At 40.7% G+C, this 17128-nt stretch overlaps 2 protein-coding genes across 2 annotated transcripts in view; both read left to right on the forward strand.

Moving 5' to 3' along the window:
- Positions 1-14519, forward strand: part of LOC147332939 (inactive phospholipase C-like protein 2) — a 67710-nt gene extending 53191 nt beyond the window's left edge. The window contains exons 5-6 of the mRNA XM_086289763.1: positions 9720-9829; positions 12793-14519. Of these exons, the coding sequence (XP_086145889.1) occupies positions 9720-9829; positions 12793-13257 (575 nt within the window). The 3' untranslated portion in view covers positions 13258-14519. The remainder of the gene's footprint in view (positions 1-9719; positions 9830-12792) is intronic.
- Positions 14520-14653: 134 nt separating this feature from the next.
- Positions 14654-16793, forward strand: hcrt (hypocretin (orexin) neuropeptide precursor). Its single transcript, XM_086289769.1, has 2 exons — positions 14654-15541; positions 16281-16793. The coding sequence occupies exons 1-2, from the start codon at positions 15209-15211 to the stop codon at positions 16644-16646; spliced, it is 699 nt and encodes a 232-aa protein (XP_086145895.1). The 5' UTR covers positions 14654-15208; the 3' UTR covers positions 16647-16793.
- Positions 16794-17128: the final 335 nt, after the last annotated feature.

Genomic DNA, 17128 nt, shown 5'->3' on the forward strand with positions numbered 1-17128 from the left:
GTAAATGAGGCAGAAAAATAAAAACACGTTGGCCAAAGAGCAATCGTTTTCAGTGACACAGTATAACATTACAGCAGGCAGCAAAACAAACACTTTCCCCAACAGAGTTTAGAAAATTTAACTTACTTGGCTTTTTATGGATAAAGTTACCTATTGCCTAAAATGAAAATTGGAAAATGGGAATTATAAGCTTTAAATCTAATCTTGTTGACTTAAGTGAATATAAAGGCAAGTTAGCCTTTATTAAGTCATTTCAGCTTAGAATAAACAGAGCAGAGTGAACCTAACACCAGTATTTGATACCATACTTGTTTAGTTTTTGCAGCTTCACTTGCTGCAATGCCATAATAATTGGCTTAATATTGTAAGGTTGCTCCCTGTGCAGCAACACATGTAATCACATTTGGTATAAAGAACAAAAATACACATTTGTATTTGTGTTAGAACATTCTTGAGGACACACTATGACACCACCAGCCTGAACTGTCAATACAACGCAGGATCTTTGCTTTCAAGTTGTTTGTGCCAGATTCTGACCCTACCATTGGAATGTCACGGCGGTATTAGAGACTCATCGGACCAGGCAACGTTTTTTTTCCAGTTTCCTGTTGTCCAGTTTTGATGAGCCTGTGTGACTTATAGCCTCAATTTCCTGTTCTTAGCTGACAAAAGTGGCACCTGATGTGGTTTTCTGCTGCTGTAGCCCATCTGTTGCCTTGCTATGAGCTCAAAGCAGTCTGGCTATTCTCCTCTGACCTCTAGCATCAGCAAGCATTATGGTCTAGAAAAGTTGGATACTGGATTCTTTTGGACCGTTCCTTGTAAAGCTCATGGATGGTTATGTGGAAAATCCTAGTAGATCCAGGTTTCTGAAATAACTAAAACTAGTCCGTCAGGCACCAACAACCCACTTTCAAAGTCACTTAACTCACCTGCGTAAACTTCAGCAAGCTGTTGTACAATGTCTGTCTGACTTAATGCATAGAGTTGTGTCATGTAATTGACTTATTGGATATTTGCATTAATGAGCAGTTGAACAGGCACTTCTAATAAAGGGGACACTGAGTGTATGTATATGTACAGATGCATAAGCAGTATTGGTGGTCCAGGTGGTTCCTTAAATTTAAAATCTGCTGTTGGCAGAACAGCAGATGCAAATCTTACTTCTCTTGTCTAACCCTCTACCAGCAGATGAACATGGAAACAAACCCCAACATTTTGCTTCATGCACAAAGGTCACCTGCTTAATCACATGCTAATTTGGACTTTTTATTTCTTTATACTACTAACCAGACTAATGACTAATGATCAGTGATCACAAACCTGACCGCAGGCTTTTAGTTCCCTGTTGGAGCACTTAAAATTCAATATACTCTAAGGTTATTGTGGATTATTTTACTGTAACATATAAAAGATGCTGCTTCATCTTTAAGTGTTCAGATGTTTAGTTTAACATAAATATGAAACTAACGCAAAGCAAAACATACTGAGCTGCTTGTTGTGAAACTTCTCTAAAATGACAGAATATATGTTGGTGGACAAATAAAATTCTAGACAGACTTTCTGCAGTAATGCTACAGTGTCACTGTCCCTAAATAGACTTTCCCCTTGTTTTTATCATGTTCTTAACCTGTGTCTCAGCTCATTAAAATGATTTCTTACCCCTGGAGAAAAGAAACGCCATGCATTGCACTGGGTTTGACTCGACTCCCCCACCAAAACTCGGCATCATTCTGATGGCTTGGAAAGCATGAATTTACCTATCTTGATAGATTGACAAGTACTGAATGCATCCTTCAGAAGCCATTTCATCAACCATATGATTATGTACATATTGACAATGACAGTAGCATCAGCCTGAACATAGAGAGTCAGTGAGAGGCATGTGAAGCGTGAAATGATGGATTTGCACGGAATAGAAGGTTTTGTCCTCACGATCAATCCAGAAGTCGAAGTTATAATTTTGTTATAATGGCTGTGTGAGAAGCAGAAAAGGTGCTAATGGACGACAGGCTGTCAGTATCCAAAAGAGAATGTGGAGTAGGATCCGTGAGTATGTTCGCTTCATGTAAGCACATGCACTCATTGATTTTAGGACCTGTGATTGAACCTGACACTTTTGCCCTAGACATTAAAATTGTTCTCTGCTCATCAACTAAATGCTGTTGTGACAAAGCCATAATCACACCAATGGCCACGATCTGAATGAGAGGCTCAAACTATCCTCTTACATCCTAACCTGCCCACTGGCACATTGCTCATTTTAAGAGTAGGAAGTTAAAAATGGATAGTTTGGGGTTGCTGTGGTTTTTAAGTCTCACCAGCACCGCCTCCTTCCTTCCTGTGCACAGTTTTTCCCAGTTATTATTGCAGCTAATCAGTTCAATTTGGGCAGTGAAGCTGACGTGTTGATGAGGATGGAGAGGTGTTAGATAATTCCCCTTGGGCACTATTGATGGCTCACTATCACACACATAATGTGGGACCAGGAAAACAGCTGGGATGCACACTCTGGCACCTCCAGATGCTACCACTGTGTTTTTGTGCACATTGTGTACACTGGCTTATTTGTCTGCATGCATATCTAATCTGTGTGTGGGTTTCCAGTCATTCTCCCCACTAGCCTCTGCTTCACCAGCTTATTTAAAGATTTGTTCCAGCAGTGTTTCTTAAAAATGTAATGCATAAGCTTTGTTGTATTCAGAATTCATTTAGATGTGTATGTGTCGTGGTGTACTAGTTCGTCAGTGCACCGATTTACTCACATCGCAAAGAACAGAGCATTCATTTTCAGATGCAAATGTGGCATGACTGTACCTTTGTATGAAGGTGATATACTTGGTGATCAGATGATATAAATACTTAAATACACACATCCTGGTCGTAGGAGAAAGATTCTAAGCAGAGATGCCTAGAATGTGGAGAAGTACACACTCTGAGCCCCTCCCCAATGAGAGATAAGCTGAGCACCTTATCCTGTCTCTAAGGCTGAGCCCACACATCCAGGCATTCAGAGGAAAGTCATTTCTGTCACTTATATCCACGATCTCATTATTTCGTTCACTACCCACAGCCTGTGGCCATAGGTGAGCGTAGGTGGACCAGTAAATCAACAGCTTCGCTTTCCCGCTTTGCTCTCTCTTCACCACAACATACCAGTACAGCATCTGCATTGCTGCAGATGTTGCAAGAGTATGTCTGTCAATCTCCTTTTCTGCTCTCCCCTCACTCATTAAGAAGACCCTGAAATACTCCGACTTAAAATCAAAGGTGCTGATTCTCATTTCTCACACTCCCCGGTGCAAGCTGGAGGTCATGACTCAGTAAAGCTAACAGAACCACATCTGCAAAATGAAGAGGAAAGATTGGGAGACCACCAATACTGACATCATCTACCCCTTAGCTGTGTCTAGAAATTCTGTTCATAAAAGATTTTAACAGAATTGGTGCCAAAGGGCAGCCCAGTGAACTCAGTACTCACAGGGAATGAGTCTGACTTGTTGCCTCAGAGCGAATCAAGCTCTCAATGCAGTTGGACAGAAACCAAATGGGCTGAAGCTGAAGCAGTCCTGAAGCATGCCTCACATTATACTTTGAGAAATGCAGTCGAGTACTTTCTCCAAATTCCCAAAAACTATGTAGACTCGTTGAGCAAACTTGAATGCATTGTTCTTCCTGGATCCAAGGTTCAACTAACAGATGAACTCTCCTCTCTGGTAACCTGGCATAGACCTTCCCCGGGTGTCATGGATTGGCCGTGTGGGAGCAAGGGTGGAGCCTCATGCAGGACTCTGGGGAAATGGGAATAACTCCAAAAATCTGCTTTAATGCTGTCAGGCAAAGAGTAAACAAAAGCCAAAAATGTATGCAGAAAAAAGCCAGGAATTCCAAAAACCAGAAACCATGGAGCAAGGGAACACACAGCAGTGAGGGACAATATGACAAAGGACAAGGAGAGACAGAGACAACATATACTCACAAGTTAATGAGGGAGAAGTAGCACGTGACAACACAGCTGAGGATAACATAACATAATAACTCAAAAGGAAGTAAAACTAAACACCAAGCACAAAAGACAAAAGACTACCACAATAAAAATGGGAAGTAGCAAAACACAAAGACTAAACAAGACACGGAAACACAAGGGAGGCATGAACTCAAGGATTTAAATATAAACCAAAGTATAACCATGAACAGAACTAGAAGTGAAAATGAAGCCAGATAAAATCATTGCAAAGCAACCGGGAAATGCAAAAACTCAGAACAAGTGATTCTCAAAACCAATAGAACAGTAATTTATAGAAAACTCAGAACCCAGGGACTCTGAGAAATGGAGGCTGAGGAGTGAAGTTAGAGCACACCCTCCTGCCCCCCTTCTTGAAAAGGGGGCACCAGCTGTACTTCTCAGCACCTCTATGTATTCCACGTCTGGTAGCGAGGTGTTCAGGCATCTGTCTTGAATATAGTCATGCATCATGCCATATTAAGGCAGGTCCAGGAACAGGTGCAAGCTTACTGTTAGAGATGGCACGATACCACTTTTTTATGTCCGATACCGATACCGATATCATAAATTTGGATATCTGCCGATACCGATATGAATCCGATATAGTGTTTTTTTAATCAACAAAACTGTTTTTTAAAATATCTTGCTGCATTTTGCAAGTCTGCAAGTTCATACTCAAGTTTAAAACAACAACTACACTAAAGCTATTCTGTTATACCTGTGTACAAAAAAAATATTTCATAGTTCAGCAATACTGATCAATCTAATAAACTTAGACCTACACCATCCTCCCTATTCTGGTATTTTAAAGAGTACTTAGCGTAAATATTAAGCAACCTAACTAATAGGGTTCCAACTCCCAGCAACAACAAAAATAAATAAATAAAAAATAGGGAACCACCCCTCACGCGCCACCTCATGATGCTTAATCGACGTAATCAACCTTAATTTGATGCAGTGTGAAAAAAAATGCACAGAAATCAATTATTTTTCAAGAAATATTAAATAGATTCAACATCTTTCTTCAACAAAATTGCAGACTGCACAGATGGTACCTTCCCAAAGGAAAAAGTACTATAGCTTACTAGGGTATATATATTAGACTTAATAGTCACTATATACAGTAATTGACTTCTATTCATTTTACATCAAATTAAAACTTTGTGTGTCAGATAATTATTTATTAAAAGCTAGACATTTTAAATGAGAATAAGAAAGAAAAGTATGTCTTTGTGCCCCCTTTTCCCTGTTAATGCCCTATCGGCCCCCCTGGCTAAACTTTGCTAGATCCGCCCCTGCACAGTTACCAGCGTCAGCTACGTAGAAAAAGATCCTGGTGTAGAAAGTAATATTAAATAAATTCTAACAACAGCTTATCAAGCTTAAACGTGCTGCTGTTGTTCAGCCGCTGGTTTCCTCTTTCTGGTGCAAAGTGGGCCAAAAACAAAGACGGACTCGCGACAGAAAAGCCGATCAGCTGATCATTTAAGCAGTTTCACGATTGAAGTAGCAGCCGGAGAGCGAGAGGCAGTCGCTTGTTAAGCTTAACGCAGGAATGCTTTACAAACATTCAGAGATGGACTTACACACTTGCTTTACTTCTCTCGGGGATAACTTTGTCGGAGATGAAATGCCAGGTTGCTAGCGAAGCTCCAAATGCTATCCAGACCACAGGTCCCGCATGCCACAGCCGCTCTATCACGTGATGCATACTGCTCCGACATGCTAACGTTCTGAGGTGAGTTACGGCGTGTTGCAAGTTTTGTGAGGTGCTTTCGTGATATTTAATGGATCGGATTACATTTTTTATTTTTCTCCGATATCCGATCCAGTCATTTAGGTCAGTATCGGACCGATACCGATACGTAATATCGGATCGGTCCATCTCTACTTACTGTATGAGTTAAAGATCCGCTGCCTCTCTGCCAGCCCTACCATGTGTATTTATTGATGTTCTCTTTCTTGCAAAGGTTTTCGCTATGATGAACCACTATTTTAGTCAGCACTGTGTATTTTATTGCCAATAGAAAAGATAAAGAACTCTCCCTCAATTTATCTTCCTTGGATTTAACCAGTTTTTCTCCCAGCTCATCAGCAGCTGGAATATCCCACGTTCTGCTTCATGGCATTGTGTTTGGGCTTTGCAGTGTGTATGAATAGAGATAAATTAATGAAACACTGAGCTGACTGTCATGCATTCCCCACTCAGAGCATTTCCTATCTTTTTATTCATTATTTCTTTTCATCAGATCCTGTTTGAAGGTTCTGTTTGATTTTATTATTTACTTACCTTTCTGTCTCTCTGCCTGAAGCCACTGTATGTTTTTGAAGCAGAAGAGGTGCTGCTGCAGTACTCATTACAAAGGCAAAAACCCTCTCTGCTTTTACTCTACCGAGGTGTGTGTGTGTGTGATATGTTTGCATTTGTTTGGCTACTCAGAAGAGATATATTATTCCCTAAGTCCTCCTTAGGACCCGACTCTCCCTGTCTCGTTCTCTCAACGTAAAATTCAATCTCTTCAGAGCCACATTTTTATTAGCTCAAATTTCACATAGTTTAAGTGACACTAAGGAACAGCAACATCGAGGCTGTTAGGGGAAGGGAAAGCTTCATAATGCCAAATTAAATGCTTCAAGAGCTGTATTGCGTCTTCTAGCTAATTTGCTAAATTCATGACTTACTCTGCTCCCTGCCATCCTAATTTCTTGTGTCCTGTGAACACAAACTTCCTTGGCTCTTCTCTGAGCCCATTAACTACAACAGATTACGAGATCAAATCAGTCCTAATCCCTGTTAGCAGAACTTTCAGGCTCTGAAACAGATATTCTGCATTGGTTGTACATCACCAGTGTTTGGAAATGATAGCACATTAGTTATTTTTGGTATGGTTCACCCTGGTTTGCCCTGAAAACTGGTAATTTTGTTTTTATTCTATTTATTTATTTTTTATCTTGACTTCATAAAGTCAACATAGTCTCATTTTTCTTCTTACTTAACTACTTAACTGTGTTTTCCAAAATGAGAGGCCTCTATATCCCTTTGCATGTTTCTGTGCTTCAAGGATGCACTCTGAACATGACAACACAAACAGTTTGTCAAATGGGGAACAATGTAGCTACTAGGGGTGCAACGATATTCGTATCGATATTGAACCGTTCGATACAGTGCTTTCGGTTCGGTACGCATATGTATGAACAATACAACATTTGTAATTTATTTTATCAACTTTCCTTCTGACGATGCTGTCTGTGTGGAGCGCTCAGTGAATCTGTGTTCGACTACTCCGCCTAGGCTGCACTGTCGAGCGCAGATCCACTGAGCGCTCCACACAGACAGCATAGTCAGAAGGAAGAGCGCAGGGCAAGCTAGCGAGACAGAAGTTAAGCTCTCCTTGCAACAGGCAAATTGACCCTCATTCAGATCTGGCGTTTGGAATTATTTTGGTTTTCATGTGACGTATGACCCTGAAGGTAAGCAAGTCATGGACTAAAGTAAAACAGTATGTTGGATGTGCCATGCAATGCTCAATTACATTGGTGTGAACTAGTGTGTTAGCGCAGTTAGCTCATTAACTTGTTGGCCGTCTAGCCCCATGCACGGAGCGATCGGCGGTAGCTCGTTAACGGAGATTTGCCGTGTTGTGGCGTTAAGGTCATTTCAACGAGATTAACCTGAAAGCACTAGTGGGAACACAACGAATATGACTGCACATTTGACATCATCCTAGTGCAAAGACAAAAACAACAAGCATGCTACTAACTTTAGCCGAGTCATTTAGACAGCTGTTAGCACATGATTCTCCTTATATGTTTAATATGCTGCTGAGAATATAGCCCAGAAGAAGCGGATAGTATAGCTTTTATTTTGGAAAGAGCCATTTCTCTGTAATAAACTCTCTTTTCCAAAGATGAGTGATTCCTCAATCAGATACAGGGCTTGCAATATCGCTAGCCCGACGTCCCGGAGCTAGCGATTTTTTCAGTCGGGCTACCAAAATCTATCTCTTCCCTGCCCGTCGGGCTATTGTAGGAAAAATATATGTCAATGCTTTTGCATTCTTTCAGAAATGTAGCTGGGTAATTATGTCATTGGCATCGGTGAGCCACTGTTAATATGTGACATATTGAAGTCGCGTTTGAATTTGCGCTTGTTTTTTTGCTTTCACTTTGCAATCGTGCGAACTGTGTATAGAGAGCGACAGCACTGATCTGTGAGTGATGATAATTTGTGCACCAATTCCTCTGACATCGTCTTATTAATGTTAGCTTACTATGCAAACATGACAAGTGAAATCTCCCGCAGCAAGCTTAAACATGTGAGAGGTTGATCACGCAGAGAATCGCTGAGCTTATGTGAGTGCGTGTGTAAAAGCATTTCAGTTCTGCTGAGCCAAATAAGACAGGTCAGGGTGAAGAAGTGACAGCCAAAGAAAAGCTTACCACAAAACGGAGAAGTTATGACAAATCAGACTATAAGGCAAAAAGAAAGTGCAGCTTTATGGTTTCATGGACAAAATAATTTCTGTGGCTGCAATATGACGAGCTATATAACCAGGGCTGCACATAAGTGGTCCGCAGGTGCGCATTCGCTGTCAAAATAAAAAACGCGCACAAGGGTTAGGGTTAAATTTAAAAACTGTACTTTTGAGTTAAAATATATATTTATAATTTTAATAAATGACAAATTAAAAATGCATGAACATTTTTTTTGTATCGAAAAAATATCGAACCGTGACACCAAAGTATCGAACCGAACCGTGAATTTTGTGTATCGTTGCACCCCTAGTAGCTACATTACAAAACCAAGACGACATCTCATACTTTCCTAGCACAAATTTTGGGTGTTTTTTGAATATTAAAACAAAACAAAAAAACCCTAACAAAACAGTGGATATTATACGGCTCTGATACTTGCTGACAGTACAGTAAGTCTCTTACTCTCCACCAGTTCAACTAAAGAAAGTTCCTGAAAAGAGGTTTCTTGCAGTACCTGCCACCTGGAAATGTTCAAAGACTAAAGAAGGAATGCCTTGAGGTGATGGGCTTTTTGTGAATTGTAGTGTATTATGTTTCATCATTGTTTTTGCAGTAAATTGAAGCTGGAGAACCATAAGGTCAGTTGTCAGGGACAGACTGACAAGCAGGCTGAGCCTTAGGTTTAGGAGGAGTTTGCTCTTAAAGCCCAGGGGATTAGTTACGGTCTGCCTGGGCTAAATGAAGCAGGAAGCACTGATAGATTAATTAGAGTTTAGCCTGCTTCATATGACCTCTGTTTAGACAGCCATAGCAACCCAACACATTGCATGCTAAAATCCAACTGTAACGCTCCAACTTGGTTGTGGGTAGAAGAACAAACTATAAAATGTACTAAAAGATGGTTATATTACAGTATGTCATTGCATTTTATAATGTCTGTGAAGTTATATGCATAACAGATCTGGACTAATATGCATTAATGCATTTATGGCAGTTTTGTACACTGCAAGACACTTTACCTAAAACTTCTCAGCAGGCATATTTTGTTTCATGGTGTTTTTTGCAAAATTGCAAAATGTAGTTATTTTCCTTGGTCTGCATGCATGAGGATATTTACTCTATTAAGAAATTTCTTCTACTAAAAATATGCCTAAAAGTGTTTTTTGCATGGTATTTTTTTGGCTTTAATATGATTTGCTTTTATTTACATGGCACGCCTGCCTGTGTCTTTGTCCAGGTTTGGACTTCCACGAGGACCTGCATCGCATTGGAGCAAAGGAGGGTCTGAAAGGACGTAAACTGCAGAAGGCTATGGAGAGCTACGCTTGGAACATCACTGTGCTGAAGGTTAGTGAACCCCTCCTACAACACAGCAACAAGCCTAATAATTAATCTAAACCCCCCATTTGTATAAAGTACAACTATTAAAACTGATTAATGTGCATTTGAGATTACTATGGGGACTGTACCCAACTGGACAAGCAATCTGAGACCATGTTGCTGAGATTAAATAACATAATGTCTTAAGAAAGCTCACTGGGCTAATTGTATTTCCCTCTTCTCTAATCCCTAAACCTCTTAATTAATTACTGTTGAGTCCAAGTACCATTTTATTTATTTGGTCGTGTAACTATCTTGACAAGACATGATAGGATTGTTCGCGCTTGTTTGTAGACACACATATGCTGCTCTGTTATTCCTCATAAGGAGACACTGGATCCCCTAGACATGCCTTGATGATGATGCATTCTTGTCTTTGCCTGCCCCTTGACACAGGAGATAAGGCTGCTCAATGCTCTCATCTCATTTCCTCTACGACTGCTGCCGGTAATAGCAACGCTAAAATAACGCCACATGCTAAGTACAGACAGAGTGGCTTGAGCATTAGGATAGATAGATGTCTTCTCCTTTTCATGCCAGTCTTGCCAGATGGAAAACAACAAAAAGGGGGTTGCATTGCTGCTAGGGTTAAAATGATGTCCTCCACCCATCTATGGTGCAATTTATGCCCTTGCTGTTTAGGTAGACCAGCTGTCCAGAATCTATCTCAGTACTAACCACATTCACACACCTTATTTTTCCGATCGTCGTCTCCCCCCCCCTTTTCGTCTGTTCTCCTGTGATGAGCCACCCTTTCAATAACAAGGTGGCACCCACATAACTCCGTCTTGTCCTCTTCCCATTCTTCAGTTGTAATCTGCGTCTCATAGTGAACATTTGGTGAGAGCTTGGTGCTTGTTTGCCAAGGCTGGCAGCCGTACCCAGTTATTATTTCACCTGTCAGCCTCTCCAGATTCTCAGCAGGCCAGGAAGTACTCGCTGGTTGTTAGTTGGAAGTGTGGGATGCTGGGAGGAAAGCCGAGGGAAGAGCCATGTCCTATATGTTTGTCAGTGTTCGTCTCTAGCTCCCTCTCCAACCTTACTTTGACAGTTTCTGTCAGTTCGGGGCTGTCACGGTGAATGAGGGTATTTGCCCATTTCTGCCACTTATTGTTCCAGTTAGTCAAGAGAAAAGAAAAATCAAAGAGAGAGAGAAAGAGATCCTTTGAAGCAAATGTCAGCCATATTGCTGTCCTTTTTAGAAGAATAACAGGGTTTGAAAAAAGACGTGTCTCCCAAATCGTTCACGTTTTGTACTTTCTAGTGTTATAATCTGTTTTCTTGGGCAGTTACATATAATTAAATAACCTCCTCTTAAATTCACTCAGATTTTGGCCTCCTCAGTGTTTTCTGTGGTAAACCAATGTAACTCTAACCCTTTTATATGTGATTAAATCAAATTCTGGTAGATGTCTTGTTTTAATATAAGAACTGACTCAATCTATATGTCCCAATGATGCTTATACTCTGCTGTCTCTTCTAACTCCCCGTGAATGTCTATAAATGTAAAATAATACCTAGAGGCAGGTTATCGACTACTCGATTTCTCTCAGAGGAGTGGTCCGTTTCTGATAAACAAAAAGGACACGGGTCTAGAATTTAATGAGGATATAGTTGTGGGATTTAGTAGCTGTCCTTACATCAGCTTAGCCTCCTGCGGACAACGTTAGGCCAGCTGTAGGGGTGAATGCATGCAAAGACAAGTGTAGCCGTTATTTGACTCAGACAGCACAGGATAAGCTTCTTGCCATCTTATTTTATGCCTGGTGAGTCATGACTTACATAATTTCTTTTTTTTCCCCTCCTTCTTTTTTTATTCCAAACATATGACATGCTCATACTCCGGGTTTGCGTGCTGTATTGGTTGAGCTAAAATGCCACTTGCAGTGTATTAACATCACCAACGGGTAGATCGCAGGCCATCGTCTGCAGAGCATCACCTTTAGTCTTACCCCAGTATGTCATACCGCTGTACCTGTCTTGTGGCACTAAGAACTTTATCCCTTTCGCCGTTTATATTTTAGTCTGGTCCACAACAGGTCAGACTGTATCTCTTCACAAGGAGGTTAGCCCAGCAAGCTGTCGCAGCACGTCAGACAGACCGAAGTTCAGTGCGAGGGAGGTAAAATATGCAGATAAAAGGAAAATTGCTTTCAACTTTCTTGTGAGCAGATGTTGAAGTGGACATGCTGGAGGAATCTGGCGAGAGTAAACCCTGAGGGGAAGAGTCAAGAATTAGATTGTTCAAGTGGAGGGAGTTTGTCGAAGCGTGTGGTCTTTCTCCCTTTTTTTTCATCTCCTTTGGACAGTTCTAATAATATAAGCACCTCTTACACACAGAAATAACTGCCTGTGGAGAAAACTCCACCACATTTCCACATGGCAGAGACAGCTAGCTTAAGGGAGGGAGGCAGCCATGGCAGTGGCCCAGATTGACTTGACAGTGCCGTAGCGCAGGATGCCTGCCCTGACCACTTCCTCCACATATGGCAGGGTTTCATCTCTGGGGTGTTCAAATAAAGAGCAGAAATGTAGTATAACATTGCCACCATATGCCAGCAGTACTTACAAGCTGAGAGGAACAGTACAAAGGGCTGGCAAGAAACCAAAGCCCTTTGTTCATTGGCTTCATACTGCCCCCTTCTGCATCTTTTTGAGTAATACATTAACAATAAGCAATAATATAAGCACCTTTACTTTCTTCTCACTAAAAAGTCATGCAGATAATGGTCATTTAGAGATTAAAATCTATTTTCTAAAAAAAACAAAAAAAAGAGGGATAAAAGAAAATTGCATTGATGGTGTTATTTAAAATAGACTTAGTATAAGTAGCCTTTAGGGAATGCTGTTTGAATGCATTTAAATTTTATATAGTTGAGTGATATTAACAAATGTTTCTTTCTGCTTCTTCTTCTGTGTCTAAATCTTAGGGCCAGGCTGACCTGCTAAAGCACGCAAAGAGTGAGGCACTGGACACTCTGCGTCAGATCCACTGTGCAGCTCAGTCCTGTGGCCTCAGTAAAAATGGAGCAGCTTCCCCACAGCTTCAGCACCATCCTCACCACCAGCCGCAGCAGACACAGCAGCAGCCTCAGGCCAAGACCCACCCAGCGCCTCCACTGCTGTGCCAACCCCAAAATCAGCTCCAGTCTCAGACCGCACCTCAGGCTTATCTGCACCCGAATCCCCAGCAATATCCCCAGCTGCATCCCCAGCTATCGGCTCCTCCTCTGGCCCCACCTGTTCCAAAACCACCTGCCTACCCTCAACCGCCACCGCTACCCCAGCACCAGTTTCAATTCCAAAACCAGCAGCAGGGGGCAGCAGTACCTCTCGACACCATCCCCGAGAAAGAAAAAGAGACTGTCAGTGACAGTCCTGCGGGATCCTGCTGACCCACTGCCTGTGCCCACAGAGAATCCGTCCCAAAGAGAGACAGTGAGATAGAGAAGCAGAAAGGTGTAGAAAGAAAGCAAGAGGTCAGTAAAGAAAGAGAGATGGAGGAAGTTGCTGAGAAGTTGAAAGAGATGATGAGGAGGAGGAAGCCTCGTCGTGTTAGAAGCGAGACGCAAGTTTGAGAGGTGATTTGAGTTGGCCAGAGATATGAAAGAGAAGCGAGATACTACACTTCAGCTAGAAGTGAAAAACAGAAGGATAACAGCTGAAAACATCAGTGAGTTACATACCCCTGTCTCTCTCTGGGCACTGCTATTTTCAAGCCCCTCCACGATGTACTCTAGCTCTGTGGGTACAGGCTTTACCTCACTTTGGCATTTAATGCCACAAATTTGCCTTTTTATTTTCAGAGACACCTTGGCATGTCTTCGAGTGTTTATTTCTTCACATTCACACTTTCCCTCCCACAACTAAGACATACAGGAAACCCTCACTTATTCTGATGATGAAGAGGAGGCCATTTTAATTTTAGTGGCACAAAGTAGAGCAGCTCTACTAGTCTGTAGGGGTCACAAATGGCCATTTCAGCACAAAATAAGCAGCTGTAGTGCTAAAATAGAAAACAAAATCACCCTGATGTATTATTGCTGGTGTCAGTCTTCATCAGGCCCCTCAGATCTCTAGTGTCAATTCTCTTAGGGTTTAAGTTCTCCGGCATTCTTATACACTCCTCACACAATCTTTTTGTCTCCTTCCTAGGGGCTATGTATATGATGTTATGTGAGTTGATGTCCTGGTCCCTAGGATGGAGCACGTCCTTAAGTGGCGGAGTTCACCAGTCAGTCACAACTGGAATATTTGACCCCTCCCGTTAGAGGTCAAAGATCATCAGGAACATGATACTGCTGTCTATAAGAATAAAGTGACTATAGATGTAAAATGTATGCAAAGTGTAAGAAGGGAACATATATTGCTATAATAATTCTGAGACATTCATGATTGATATTATTATAACTGTTGTTAGTTTTATTGATATCCTAAGTATTTTTTAACATTACTTCCACATACACAGTGATTTGACACCTGTTGTTCTGTGGTGCAGATCAAGCCAACCAGTGCATGTGGGATTGGAATGAAAGGTTTGGGGGTTAGCACCACAACACAACAGTCAAACAGTAACCTGACGTGTTTCACTTCAAAGTGAGTGTGGATTCTGTAAGAGATCTCTTAAGTGGCCCATTAAAACTGGCTTCATTGTTTCTCCTGTCTCCTCTTGTTCATTACTATTTAATAATCATTCAAGTAGCGATATGAACTGGGATAAATGGATGTTCTTTGCAATTTTATTTCGATTTTTAAACTGATAAACTGATATAAGGTTTTTACTGTGCAGGGTTCACACACGGTGCCACTGCTTTTATTTTTTAAAGAGACCTAGCCATTTGAAAGCAACAATCAATATAGCTTTACAAAAGTGCACTGTAATGCATAGTCAATTCTCAATCGATCTTAAATGATTGCCTTATTACTAAAATAGATTTAAGCCATTTAGTTTATCATGAATGAGATAGCACTGCTTCCTGTTGTCCATAAGATGGCAACAAACATTAAGTAAATGGTTGTGAGGATAAAAACAACTTTTAAGAGTTGTTATCTTGTTATTTTTACTGCAAATTTTCCCCGATTTGTAAAGCAGATCATTTGTGCACAGATGTGTCTGACATGCCTGACACCCTACCGGAAGTCTTTTTCTAGGTCTTTTCTTGTGAAGTGCTTTCACTATGAGAGAGTAAAGTCCATGCATCCTCATTAGCATAGACTTTGAATGAACTTGTCATTAGAGCAGAGAAAGGGCAGCCGTTTTTAAAAAATATATATATATATATATTTGCTAATAGACTTCAGCCCCTCACCAGTCATTGTAATGGTATGTCTTAATAAACCTTTAGCATGCAGCCACAAAAACATACCTGCAGTGCATCAAAGGTCCACTCAGGCGTCTTGGAGATGACCTGGGATAGGCCGCTAATTAATGGCAGAAAGCTTTACAGCAAACTTCAAATGAGCAAAGACCCAAAAAAAAGAGAGAATCAGTGGTTTTGTGCTACGTTTGTCACTGGTCTAAATGACGTCCAGAGGACTGATGGGATGGATGGCACAGGACAATATAAAAGACACTCATTCTACCCCTGGGACCAGATGACTTCCCTTCAGACAACAGAGCAGATGTTGTGGTTCCCCACCAAGTTCCAACAAGCTGCTGGGATGGAAATGAATAACAAGGTAAGAAGACAGCTTCATTTTTTTTGTTTGTTTGTTGAGCATTTGTCATGGTTTTACTTTGCTGATTTGTTTTGTTTGTTCTTTTTAATTGCTTTTTCTACATTAGCATCCTTTTGTGCTGCTAAGGGTATAAGCAGCCTACTGAAAAACAATTTGGGATATTTGGTATCAGTTATTCAATTCTCAAGTGTAGTGGAGGAATACATTTAATGCATTTTCCTATAAATATTTAACTGACCATTTCCTACTGAATGTGGTTTTATCATGTCACCAAGCTCCTATGATAAATACATATGTACATTTATTATACAGCATCTTCTCTTCTGTAACCCTGGAGTGAGGGAATAAAAATAAATAGAAGAATAGAAATAATTTCCCTATGATATAGGAGAAATAACTAATTATGCCTGGCTATATACATATATGTTCAGGCTTATAAACTTTATCATTAAATGGGGGCTGTTTGTATTGTACGTAATGCAATGTTGGTTAAAATTTAAGCTTACCAACATGTTGCATGGGCATGTTGATACTGACTGACTAGTGCTTTAGGCTTATTATCATTGTTTATAATAGATTTCAGTATTATTTTATTATAAATTCAGTGATTTATATTTATTATGCATTGGAATTTGTCCATTCAATTTCATATTAATTCACATTTACATGCACTTCATGCATTTTCTGTTATTTAATCATACCTCTTTAATCCTAAAAATCATATTTTTAATCTGACCAGAAAGCCATGGTATTGGTCTTGCTGCTGCTACTGTCTCAGCTGGCCTGTGACGCTCACAGCGAGCCTGAGTGCTGCAGAGAACCGTCTCGTCCCTGCCGCCTTTATGTGTTGCTGTGTCGCTCAGGCAACAAGGGACCGGGTGGAGCCCTCACGGATGATGCGGCCGCTGGGATCCTCACTCTGGGCAAACGAAAAGAGGACGAGTATCGCTTTCAGAGCCGACTCCAACAGCTCCTACAAGGCTCCAGGAACCAAGCAGCAGGGATTCTGACAATGGGGAAGAGAACCAGAGAGAGAGCTGGGGAGCAGTACATGGACTGGATGGCTCAATCTGGAACGACCATTATGACACCCCTGCCTGTTTGAAACTGAGTAAAACCAGGGACGCTGTTTAGATGAAAAAAGTCACATCTTCCACCAAATGTATATATTTTTTTTTCCTCAGAAATAATGTGAATTTGAATGTGATCTCCAAATTTTAGGAAAAATGTTCTATATTGTACATATATGTAAAAGGGTCTGTGATCTAATAAAAAAGAATCAAAGCTGATCAACTGTTAACTTTCATGACTATATACAAAGGTGACAAACACTCAATTTTATTTTCTGGAATAAGTTAAGCATTTGATAGACATCACAGTAATGATCATTTCTTGGGTGATGGGAGGACTATGGGATAAAAAGCAGACTGTGGAAGACACCCAGAGATTTAAAATAGATAATCAAGATTTATCCACGTGAAAATCACTGATGAATGCCTGAATCCAGCCAAAAAATAAAAACAACCTTTGTGTTAGTCTATAAGCACAATCCATCAGCCACACCCAAGGTAAATAGTAACCAGCCAC

Source organism: Aulonocara sp. 'chitande type north' Nkhata Bay, linkage group LG4 (assembly GCF_057382095.1).
Source record: "Aulonocara sp. 'chitande type north' Nkhata Bay isolate Kocher_YH1m ecotype deep benthic linkage group LG4, A_spYH_male_GT1.1, whole genome shotgun sequence".
Lineage (NCBI taxonomy): Eukaryota > Metazoa > Chordata > Actinopteri > Cichliformes > Cichlidae > Aulonocara > Aulonocara sp. 'chitande type north' Nkhata Bay.

Bases quoted from the DNA above. Each gene is read 5' to 3' on its own strand.
- hcrt (XM_086289769.1), top strand. From the start codon at position 15,209: ATGCAGCCACAAAAACATACCTGCAGTGCATCAAAGGTCCACTCAGGC. The intron at 15,542-16,280 runs GTAAGAAGACAG...TAATCTGACCAG, and splicing joins GGATGGAAATGAATAACAAG to AAAGCCATGGTATTGGTCTT.